Here is a 12,429-nt window from a genome sequence, read left to right as displayed (position 1 = left end):
GGTTTACCTGCTCTGTCTTATCTCAGCCACTCCACATGAATGCATAATACACAGTTCTTCATATGGAGTTGAGCTAATGTCAAATGACTTCTTTAAGTTTTGTCATGCTTAAAGGTCATCAGTATGATTCTTAGCAAGAGCTGTTTCAGCCACATTATTGTCAAACTGCCAAAATTTATCTTGTGTTGAATTACATATGTGCTATTCCCATAAATGTTCTTGGGGTCTTTTATTTTTTACTCTTTTATATATATACAGTTCCAGTAGTGAGGATGACACCATTTTTCTCTCTATTCAAAGAGGCATATGAAAAATAAAAAATGGATGCCCCTACCTCTTTTATTTCTTATTTTCGGTATAGGGAATTGAATCTAGGAGTACTCAACCACTGAGCTACATCCTCAGCCCTTTTAATTTTTTTTAATTTTGAGACAGGGTCTCACTAAGTTGCTTAGGGTCTTGTTGAGGGTGGCCTTGAAATTGTGATCCTCCTGCCTCAGCCTCCAAATTCACTGGGCTTATAAATGTGTGCCGCCATGTCTGGCTGGATACCCATACCTCTGTTACTTATGGAGTTCCCTTTCTATTGGCAGTGATCCCCCCTGCCCTCGCCAGCTGCCCCATCTTCAGGGTTTTAAGCATTTTTTGGGTCACAGACTCTACAATACAATAAAAACTTCTCTTCCAAGGAAATTTACAAATTCAATATTTGGCATACAATTTCAGGGTGTTCATGGAGCCCCTGAAACCCATTTTTGAACCTCAGTTTAAAAATCTGTCTCTTGGCTTTTTAAACTCTAGAGATTAGCATGCTATAAATGGCAAGCCAGATCCAGCTTGTCTTCGTGCATAAAACTTTTTTAAACACAGCTGGTTGCTGTTCACTTGTGTATTGTTTGTGGCTGCTTTTGGGTCACAAGGGCAGGGTTGCCATAGAGACCCTCAGACCTGCAAAGCCTGAAATAGTCACTGTTCTTTTACAAAAGAAAAGATGTGCTGTCCCTGGTCTAGGGTCCTCATTCTCATGAACTTTGCCCTCTTTAACCAAGTCCATGAAATAGTATAAAAGTAGAAGCTCTGTGTTTATATTTGACTTCATATGAGAAGTTCTTGTTAACATTCTGTTTTTCTGAGCATGATTTGGATATGTAAATGTTCTTCATCAGTAACTTTTCTATTTTTCATCCAGATCCTATCCCTGGAGGCTGTAATTTGGAGTTTGATTTAGATATTGATCCCAACATTTACTTGGAGTATAATTTCTTTGAAACAACTATCAAGTTTGCTCCAGCAAACCTAGGCTATGCAAGGTATGACATCTTTGTCTCCTAAAATTGTTTTTAGAATAGTCCTGACTATTCAGCAAACTTTGAGATTCATAGTTCTCTGTAGTGAAATTGAATTATTTGGGGGGGGAAAGAAATTGGTATAACTTAAACTTCATTACTAATATTTGAACTATCATTTGTAATTGTTTTACTCTTTCATTCTTTATTTGAAGAACCAGATGTGTCTATTATGAATTTGGAAGTACATCTTAATTTTTATAATGCATTTTAATATAGAAAGTGTTCTATAGCTCTGAAATATCCTTTTATAAAATATCCTTTTAAAAATCCTTAGATTTTTAAAAATTAAAACTACCTCAGTTTCTTTTTTTTTTTTGAACTGGGGATTGAACCTAGGGGTGCTTTGTCACTGGGTTATATCCCCAGCCCTTTTTATATTTTAATTTTGAGACAGGATCTCACTAAGTTGCTGAGCCAGCCTCTAACTTGTGCTTCAGCCTCCTGAGTTGCTGGGATTACAGTGACCACCACTGTGCCTGACTCTCAGTTTCTGTTTTAACAGCAATAATTCTGTTGAAAAACATTAGAATTCTCCATGTGGCACTCAGTACTGTGTATCATGCTGTACTGAGTGGTATATATTCTTTGTCATTTAATCCTAACCATCTTATGAAGAAGGGGCAATTGCCTTTTATTTTACAGAGAGGTTTTCTGAGGGTTATTGAGGTTCATTGATCTGTCCACTTGTGCACAGCTACCAAATGACACAGCTGGCAGTTCACTGTAGACCTGACTTTGGAATTTGGTTATTTAACTGCACTTGCCTCTTAGTACTGTTACAACAAAGTACAGGTTAAGTATCCTTCTCTGAAATACTTGAGATCACAAGTGTTTCAGATAATGGATGTTTTTTGGATTTGGGAATATTTGCTTAGGTTTTACTCATTGTGTATCCTTAATCTGAAAATCAAAATCTGAAATGTTTTGAGCATTATGTCTTTGTTCAAGACGTTCCAGATTTCAGAACATTTTGGATTTTGGAGTTTTGGATTAAGGATGGCCAACTTGTACTGTAGACTGGATAAAAAAATGGACATTTATTTCTCACAGTTCTAGAAGCTAGCAGTCCAAGATCAGGATGCCAGCACAGTTGGGTTCTGGAACATGCCCTCTTTCAGTTGCAATATCCTTAACAAGACAGAAAATGATAGAGAGCTCTCTGGGGTCTCTTATAAGGGCACTAATCCCACTTAGTAGAGCTCCACCCTCATGACCTAATTATCTCCCAAAGGCCCACTTTCTAATACCATTACCTTAGGGGTTAGGACTTCAAGATGAATTTTTGGGTAAGAACAACATTCAGTTCATAACAGCATGTTATTTTTCAAAACAATACCAATTATGCTGTTGCAAAAGGTGAACTGTTAAATTGAAATTGTTGCAGAAGTTTGAAGTTAGAGCTCTTGGTTCCTTTTTGTAGATGTGGCTTGCATCTCATGAGATTGATTCAGTTCTATTGGTTGACTTTAGAGGTGCAGATCCTCCGCCGTGTGACGTGGGGACAGGACAGGACTTCAGGTGGAGGTTGCAGTATGATGTGTATCAGTATTTCCTGCCTGAGAATGACCTCACTGAGGACGGGTTGCTCCAGCACATGCAGCGGATGGCCCAGGTGCCCCAGGTGAAGGCCAGTGCTGTCAAGGTAAATCTGAGTCTCATGGTCATGTGCTAGATTGTGACACCTTTGTAAGAGTTGAGGAGGGGAGAACTTACTTACTAAGCTTATTTCTTTTTTTTTTTTTTTTTTTGTGGTGCTGGGGATTGAACCCAGGGCCTGGTGCTTGTGAGGCAAGCACTCTGCCAACTGAGCTATATCTCCAGCCCCCAAGCTTATTTCTTTACTGTTTTCTTGATCTTTTGGGGATAACCACTTTATTCTCTTTTATTTTGTTATCATTTGGGGAATCACTGCTAGCGATATCCCAGAATGATGTTGGCCTTTGGGGGGATGCAGGTAAATTACATTACATTTTAGCTGCAGCCACTATGTCTAATTATCTTGAGATACAGAGGGAAAGTATAGTGATTTTCTGTGTACTCCCATAACTATTAGCTAAAAATGTTTGGCAAGTATGGAGGTTATAATGTTTAAATAATAATGAGAAATTACTATTGGTATTAATATTTGAACCTAAGCTCACAGTTTGTAACTTAAAGCAAAAGTTTTTTTCTGAGCTTTCAAATTCTTGTAAATCCTAGCTACTCCAGGTGTGGACCCCAGACCAGCAACCCTGGCATCTTTTGGGAATTTGTTAGAACTGCAGATTCTTAGGCTCTACCTTGGAACTACTGAATTGGAATTTGCATTTTATAATCCCCCAGGTGATTCCTGTGTTTATTAGAGTTTAAGACTCAATACTCTTGATTGCTTTTGTGGAGGCTAGGATTTTAACTTCATATCTTGCAAGGTACTTGATAGCAGTATACCATACAAGGTCATCCTTCAGTCATGGTTGATGGGTGGGGTTTTTCTAGACTGCTATGATTCTTCCTAAAAGGTTAATAGATCACCAGGTTATGTAGAAAGAAGTGATTGAAATGGTGTATTATGATTAGCCTGCAGGCATAGTCTATTGAAGAGTAAGCTCTTATTTTGTTGCTGTATCACCTGGATGCCATTGCTCAATTCTGAGGAGCCTTAATACAACAAAACTCATCATGCTTACTCACAAATTAAGAAGTACTGTTCATTCCATTTGGTTCTCTGTTTATAGGAAATACAAGGATTAAAAGGACAAGTTAGACCTTGAGCACAATCTGACAAACCCAGAATGTGGTATATTCTATAACACTGCTGACTTAATCTCTTTAAAAATCATCAAGTGGCGGGTAGGTTGGAGAGGGTGGTGGGAAGGACTGTTTGAGATTACTGAGATTGTAAATGCAAAACAGACATGAAACTTGGGTGTTAGAGCTGTAGAAGATATTAAGGAAAAAATGTGTACTTGTATTAGATAATGAGAAATTATTAACTTTCTTAAATGAGCCAAGGCATTGGGGTGAGGTAGGAGACTGTTCTTAGTACTTTGCTGCTCAGAATGTGGTGGATGCATGCAGAGTGTTGCCAGCACCTAGAGATTGTTAGAAAAGCAACAAAAGCCACCTTTGACTGACAGAATTAGTCATTTAACTAGATTCCCCTGGTGATTCACAGGCACATGATGTTTGAGAAATACTGTTTTTTAGGACCTGTATACTGAAGTATTTAGAAGTAAAATATCATGATGTCTATAATTTACTTTAAAATAGTTCTTCAGGAGAAAAAAATAGAAGTGAAGGAGGGAGCAATAGAAAAGCAAATATTGTAAAAATATTGACAATTACATGGTATACAGTTTATTTATTGTATCATTCCTTCAGCTTTTTTGTATAGTTTAAATTTTGCATGATAAAAACTTGGGAATATAGGTGGTAAGATTAACATTTTGTTAAGCTTGACTAATCCTTTGTCCAGAGAGCATGTATTTTGAAGGCTGAGCAATAATTTAGAAAGTGATACCCTTCTAGGAGGCTTATGACTATTACTTTGGAAACTCAAATATTTAATTTCCTCACATATTAGTTATAATACAGTCCTATGTCTTATGGTTATATTGAGCTCAATATGTTTATATTGAGCGTACATTTGTTGAATATTTTGTGCTTGTAATTTTGCTGAGTACTAAAGAAAGAGTAGTGAGCAAATTAACTATGATTCTTGCCTTCGTGTTATTTAAAATATAACAAATGGCCAGGTGCTGTGGCACATGCCTGTAACCCAGTGACTTGGGAGGCTGAGGCAGGAGGATTCCAACTTCAAGCCAACCTCAGCAATTTAGTGAGACCCTGTCTCAAAATAAAAATTGAAAAGAGCCGGGGATGTGGCTCAGTGGTTAAGCATGCCTAGTTCAATACCCTGCTACCAAAAAAAAAAGAAAAGAAATCTAACAAATAAAATTTTTTACTTTGTCCTAACCAGCATTTACACACTATTTTTATTAGTATCAGATTAGATTTTATTTATATTAGATTTTACTGTCATTTAACATACTAAATGAAAACTTCGGAGTATTTTAGGTAAGAAGTTGCTTATATTAGCACATATAAACCATGTAGGCATGTAGGCTGGTCTTCTGACAAAGCTAAATGGGTTGGTGTAATTTTTGCTTTTAAACAAAATCGAAATTTAATATTATATGTAGATGGAATTTTAACAAAAAAAATTTTTTTAGTTGTAAATGGACACAATAACTTTATTTTCATGTGGTACTAAAGCTGGAACCCAGTGCCTAACATGTGCTTGGCAAGCACTCTACCACTGAGCCACAACCTCAGCCCCAGGTGGGATTTTTAATAGAATAGCTTTTAAAAAAAATCTAAACACTAATTGTGCATTATTTTTGACTATAGGTGGTGACTCTAACAGCCGATGATAAGACAAGAGTTTCCTTCTCCTCCCTCTGGGGTCAAGGAGTCATTTATAATGTCATTGTTCGGGACCCATTGCTGAATACATCTGCTGCCTATGTTCCTGCTCACACATACGCTTGCAACTTTGAGGCAGTGGAGGGTAATTGTGCTTCCCTTGGTGAGTATATGGATTTAAACTTTGACAGATTCTTCTTTGACTTTGCAGATCTGTTTCCACAAATGTAGAACTTAATATTAAAAAATGCTTTTTGTTAATTCAGCAAATGTGTTTTGAACCACTGCATTTTTCTACTCTCTGTTCTAGGCACTAGAATATAGCAGTGAACAAACCAGACAAAATAAAAATACTTGACATATATGTGTGTGTGTGTGTTTGTGAGATACAAAATCATATGTATATTTAGTGGGAGATACAAGGCAGAATAAATTTGTAAAGTATATAATGCATGAGAAAGTGATGAGCACTAAGAAGAAAAATAAAATTGGAAAGGAACACATTGGTAGAGGTGAGAAGAAATCTGAGATAGCACAGAGAGGAAAGGCCTTGGAGGCAGGAAGCCATGTGCATATCTGGGGACAGGGCCTGCCAGGCAGAGGGAATAGCCAGTACTGAAGTCCACTTCCAGAAGGCTGCCTGAAGAAAGGTGTGAGGACAATGGCTGGAGGAGAATGAGGAGGGCAGAGTAGAGATGAGGCCAAAGGTGCAGGGCTGGTAGTGTGCCCTTGTAGATCATAGTAGGTGCTTCAGCTTTTATTCAGAGGAAATGGAAAGACACTGGGAGGTCTTGAGTGTATAGTGCCGTGATCTGACTTACATTTTAATGTGATTGCTGGCTCCTTTGGAGAAAAGACAGCGGCAAGAGCAGAAGTAGTAGAATGAGTTAGGAGGCCACCGAAGTCATCCAGGTGAGAGGTCGTAACTTAGGGAGAATGGTGGCAGTGAAGGTGTTGTGGGACCAGTGTGTGTGTCATCTTGAAACAGTGTGGTAGAAAAGGTGCACAAATAGGATTTTTGCATAATCTTCACTCTGATTCCTCAAACATTAGTTTCCATATTATTCTATTTCCTTCATCCTGTCTTCCTATAAAAATATTACATGTATGTACATATAATACTCTTTCTGAACCATTTGAGAGTAAGTTGCAGACAGAATGACCTTGTACCTCTAAATACTTATGTTTATTTCCTTACATAGCCATAGTAAAATGATTGAAATCACAGAATTAATATTGATACAATACTGTTATTAATCTACAGATATTATCAAATTTTACTAGTTATTCCACTAGTGTCCTTTAGAAGCCAAAAAATAATTTTTTTCCTGTCCAAAGTCCAGTTCAGGGTACCACATTGCATATACTTGTCATGTCTCCTTCGCTTCTTGTAATCTGGAACAGTTTGGTCTATTTTTGTCTTTCAGGACTTGGACCTTTTTTGAAGAGTACAGGATGTTTATTTTTTAGAAAGTCTTCAGCCTGTGTTACTTTGATGCTTCTTTATGATTAAATTCAGTTTATGCATATTTAGCAGAAATACAGGAAGCGATGTGTCTTTCTTACTTGATAGCTGTCCCATAACTGGTGGTGATAACTGGATTACTTGATTAGTAGCATCTACCAGTCTTCTCTGCTGTAAAGTCATTATTTTTGCCTAAAATATCTTTTGGGGAGATATTTTCAGTGTCTGTAAATAATCTCATTCTCAAACTCATACTTGCTAGTTTAGCTTCTGGTGGTCTTTTCCTGAAACATTTATTACTAGGTCGTTGCCAAGTGACATTTTTCTAATTTCATTCCATATTGTCCCAGATTTGACCAATGAGTGACTGAATGTATTATTTTTTATTTATTTATTTTTTAATTTTTACAGACTGCATTTTGATTCATTGTACACAGATGGAATACAACTTTCCATTTCTGTGGTTGTGCACAATATAGATCCACACCATTCATGTAATCGTACATATACATAGGGTAATATTGTCTGTCTCAGTCTACGATCTTTCCTTCCCCCACCCGCTCCCACCCCATTTTCCTCTACACAATCCAAAGTTCTACTTCTCCCCACTCCAAACCCCTCCTCATTACATATTGTCATGCACTTATCAGAGAAAACATTCAGCCTTTGGTTTTTTGGGCTTGGCCTATTTCACTTAGCATGATATTTTCCAACTTCTTCTATTTACCAGCAAATGCCATAATTTTATTCTTTTTTATGGCTGAGTAATATTCCATTGTGTATATATACCACAGGTTCTTTATCCATTCATCTTTGAAGGGCATCTTGGTTGGTTCCACAATCTAGCTATTGTGAATTGAGGTGCTATGAACTTTGATGTGACTGCATCACTGTAGTATGCTGATTTTAAGTCCTTTGGGTATAAACCAAGGAGTGGTATAGCTGGGTCAAATGGTGTGTCCATTCCAGGTTTTCTGAGGAATCTCCATACTGCTTTCCAGAGTGGCTGCACCAATTTGCAACCACCAGGGATGTAAGAGTGTGCCTTTTTACCCACATCCATGCCAATATTTATTGCTTGTGTTCTTGATAATAGCCATTTTAATTGGAGTTAGATGAAATCTTAGGGTGGTTTTAATTTGCATTTCTCTAATTACTAGAGATGTTGAACACTTTTTCATATATGTGTTGATCACCTGTATACTTCTGTAAAGTGTCCATTTCCTTAGCCCATTTATTGATTGGGTTCTTTGTATTTTTGGTGTAAAGTTTTTTAAGTTCTTTATAAATTTTGGAGATGAGTGCTGTCTGAAGTGTGTGTGGAAAAGATTTTCTCCCACTCTGTAGGCTCTCTTTTCACATTATTGATTGTTTCCTTTGCTGAGGAAAAGCTTTTTAGTTTGAATCTATCCCATTTATTGATTCTTGCTTTTATTTCTTCTGCTATGGGGGATGTCTGGTCCTAAGCCAGTGTGATGGAGATTTGGGCCTACTTTTTCTTCTATTTGGTGAAGGATCTCAGGTCTCATTCTTAGATTCTTGATTCATTTTGAGTTGAGTTTTGTACAGGGTGAGAGATAGGGGTTTAGTTTCATTTTACTGCTTATGGATTTCCAGTTTTGCCAGCACCTTTTGTTGAAGAGGCCATCTTTTCTCCATTGTATGTTTTTTGGCACCTTTGTCTAGTATGAGATTATTTATGTGGGTATGTCTCTGTGTCTTCTCTCCTGTATCATTGGTCTACCTGTCTATTTTGGTGCCAATACCATGCTGTTTTTATTACTATTGCTCTATAGTAGAATTTAAGGTCTGGTATTGTGATACCTCCTGTATCATTCTTCCTGCCCAGGATTGCTTTGGCTATTCTGGGTCTTTTGTTCTTCTAGATGAATTTCATGATTGCCTTTTCTGTTTCTATGAGAAATGTCATAGGGATTTTAATTGGAATTGTGTTAAATCTGCATAGCGCCTTTGGAAGTATGGGCATTAAGATAATATTAATTCTGCCTATCCAAGAACATAGGAGATCTTTCCATCTTCTAAGGTCTTCTTCAATTTCTTTCTTTAATGTTCTGTAGTTTACAGTGTAGAGATCTTTCACCTCTTTGATTAGATTGATTCCCAAGTATTTTATGTTTTTTTTTTTTTTTTTTGGCGGTACTGGGGATTGAACTCAGGGCCTTGTGCTTTCGAGGCAAGCACTCTACCAGCTGAGCTATCTTCCCAGCCCTGTTTTTTTTTGAGGCTATTGTGAACAGAGTTGTTTTCCTCATTTCCCTTTCAGATGTTTCATCACTTATGAATAAAAATGCTTTAGATTTATGTGTGTTGATTTTATATGCTGCTTTTTTGCTAAATTCATTTATTAGGTCTAGAAGTTTTCTGGTGGAGTTTTTTGGAAACTCATGTAATTGGCAAATAGTGACAGCTTGAGTTCTTCTTTTCCTGTTTGTATCCCTTTAATTTCTTTGGTCTAATTGCTCTGGCTAGTATTTCAAGGCTGATGTTGAGTAGAAGTGGTGAAAGAGGGCATCCCTATCTTGTTCCAGTTAAAGGGAATGCTTTCAGTTTTTCTCCATTAAGAATTTTGTTGGTCCTGGGCTTAGCATAAATACCCTTTACAATGTTGAAGTATGTTCCTACTATGCCTATTTTTTCTAGTGTTTTAAGCGTGAAGGAGTGTTGTAATTTTGTCAAATGTTTTCTCTGCATGTATTGAAATAATCATATGATTCTTAACCTTAAGTCTGTTGATGTGATACATTACATTTATTGATTTCTGGATGTTGAACCAACCTTGCATCCCCGGGATGAACCCCACTTGATCATGGTGCACTATCTTCTTACTATGTTTTTGTATGCGATTTGCCAGAATTTTGTTAAGAATTTTTGCATCTGTATTCATCAGAGATATCCATCTAAAGTTTTCTTTCCTTGATGTGTCTTTGTCTGGTTGTGGTATCAGAGTGATACTAGCTTCATAGAATGAATTTGTATGGGTTCCCTCCTTCTTTATTTCATGAAATACTTTGAGGATTATGGGTCTAAGTTCTTCTTTGAATGTCTTATAGAACTCAGCTGAGAATCCATCTGGCCCCAGGCTTTTCTTGGTTGATAGGCTTTTGATGTCTTCTTCTATTTCATTGCTTGAAATTGACCTATTTAAATTGTGTATGTCCTCCTGGTTCAGTTTGGGAGGATCATATGTCTCTAGAAAATTGGTTGATGTCTTCAATATTTTCTATTTTGTGGGAGTATAGATTTTCAAAGTAGCTTCTTGTTGTGTATTTCAGTGGTGTCTGTTGTGATTTCCTTTTTAATCCCAAATTTTAGTAATTTGAGTTTTCTCTCTTCTCTTTGTTAGTGTGCCTAAGGGTTTATCTATTTTGTTTACTTTTTCAAAGAAACAACTTTTTATTTTATCACTTTTTTGAATTGCTTCTTTTGTTTCAATTTCATAGATTTCAGCTCTGATTTTAAATATTTCCTGTCTTCTACTACTTTTGGTGGTGTTCTGTTCTTCTTTTTCTAGGACTTTGAGATGTAATGTTAGGTCATTTAGCTGTTGGCTTTTTATTCTTTTCTTGAATGCGCTCAATTTATGTGCTACAGTGAATTTTCCTCTTAATACTGCTTTCATAGTGTCCCAGAGATTTTGATATGTTGTATTGTCATTCACATTTATCTCTAAGAATTTTTTTCATCTCCTCCCTGATGTTTTCTTTTATCCATTCTTCATTCAGTTGCATATTATTTAGTCTCCAGGTGTTGGAGTAATTTCTGTTTTTCATCAATGATTTCTAATCTCATTCCATTATGATCTGTAGCTCTAATTTTTTGCATTTACTAAGGGCAGCTTTGTGGCATAACATATGGTCTATTTTAGAGAAGGATCAATGTGCTGCTGAGAAGAAAATGTACTCACTCATTGATGGATGGAATATTCTATATATGTCTGTTAAGTCTAAGTTATTGATTGTGTTATTGAGTTCTATGGTTTGTTTAGTTTTTGTTTGGAAGATCTATCTAGTGACAGCAGTGTGTTAAAGTCACCCAGAATTATTGTATTGTGGTCTATTTGACCTGGAATTGAGAAGGATTTGTTTGATGTACGTGGATGCACCGTTGTTCAGGGCATAAATATTTATGATCATTATGTCTTCCTGATTTATGATTCCCTTATGCAGTATGAAATGTCCTTCTTTATTCCTTCTGACTAACTTTGTCTTGTAGTCCACTTTATCTGATATAAGGATGGAAACCCCCGCTTTTTTACTAAGTCTATGTACATGGTAGTTTTTTTCCCATCCTTTCAACTTTAGTCTGTGGATGTCATTTTCTGAGATGAGTCTCTTGAAGGCAGCATATTGTTGGGTTATTTCTTTTTAATCCAGTCTGCCAGTCTGTGTCTTTTGATTGAGTTTAGGCTGTTAACATTCAGGGTTATTATTGAGATATGATTTGTATTCCCAGTCATTTGGGCTTATTTTTGGTTTTTAAGTTGGCTTGGTTTCTCCTTTGAGTGGTTTTTCTCTAAGGTAGTTCCTCCCTCTGCTGACCTACATTGTTGTTTTTCATTTCCTCCTCATGGAATATTTTGTTTAGAACATTCTGTAGTGCAGGCTTTCTGTTTGTAAATTCTTTCAACTTTTGTTTATCATGGAAGGATTTTATTTCATCTTCAAATCTGAAGGTTAGTTTTGCTGGGTATAGGATTCTTGGTTGGCAACCATGTTCTTTCAGAGCTTGAAATATGTTGTTCCAGGCCCTTCTAGCTTTTAGAGTCTGGGCTGAGAAGTCGGCTGCTGTCTGTATTGGTTTCCCCCTATATGTAATCTGATGCTTTTCTCTCGCGGCCTTCAAAATCCTATCTTTATTTTGTATGTTAGGCATTTTCATTATAATGTGCCTTGGTGTGGATCTGTTTTAATTTTGTGCATTTGGTGTTCTGTAAGCCTCTTGTATTTGATTTTCCATTTCATTCTTCAGGTTTGGGAAATTTTCTGATATTATTTCATTGAATAGGTTGTTCATTCTTTTGGTTTGTATCTCTGTGCCTTCCTCAATCCCAATAATTCTTAAATTTGGTCTTTTCATGATGTCACATAGTTCTTGGAGGTTTCATTCATGATTTCTTACCATCTTCTCTGTTTGGTCGACTTTATTTTCAGGACTAAATATTTTGTCTTCATTGTCTGAGGTTCTGTCTTC

The 12,429-nt window shown here is 36.6% G+C and overlaps 1 protein-coding gene across 4 annotated transcripts in view; it reads left to right on the top strand.

The window, feature by feature from the left end:
* The window catches only part of Tm7sf3 (transmembrane 7 superfamily member 3), a 42,392-nt gene that overhangs the window by 17,192 nt on the left and 12,771 nt on the right, over nt 1–12,429 (top strand). For all 4 annotated transcript variants that reach the window (XM_047549912.1, XM_047549909.1, XM_047549911.1 and 1 more), the window contains 3 exons: nt 1,190–1,310; nt 2,820–2,991; nt 5,739–5,916. In XM_047549912.1, the coding sequence (XP_047405868.1) occupies nt 1,190–1,310; nt 2,820–2,991; nt 5,739–5,916 (471 nt within the window). The remainder of the gene's footprint in view (nt 1–1,189; nt 1,311–2,819; nt 2,992–5,738; nt 5,917–12,429) is intronic.

This window comes from Sciurus carolinensis, chromosome 4 (genome assembly GCF_902686445.1).
Source record: "Sciurus carolinensis chromosome 4, mSciCar1.2, whole genome shotgun sequence".
Classification (NCBI taxonomy): domain Eukaryota; kingdom Metazoa; phylum Chordata; class Mammalia; order Rodentia; family Sciuridae; genus Sciurus; species Sciurus carolinensis.
Note: the sequence above shows the minus strand (reverse complement) of the source record. Positions and strands in the feature narration are given on the sequence as shown.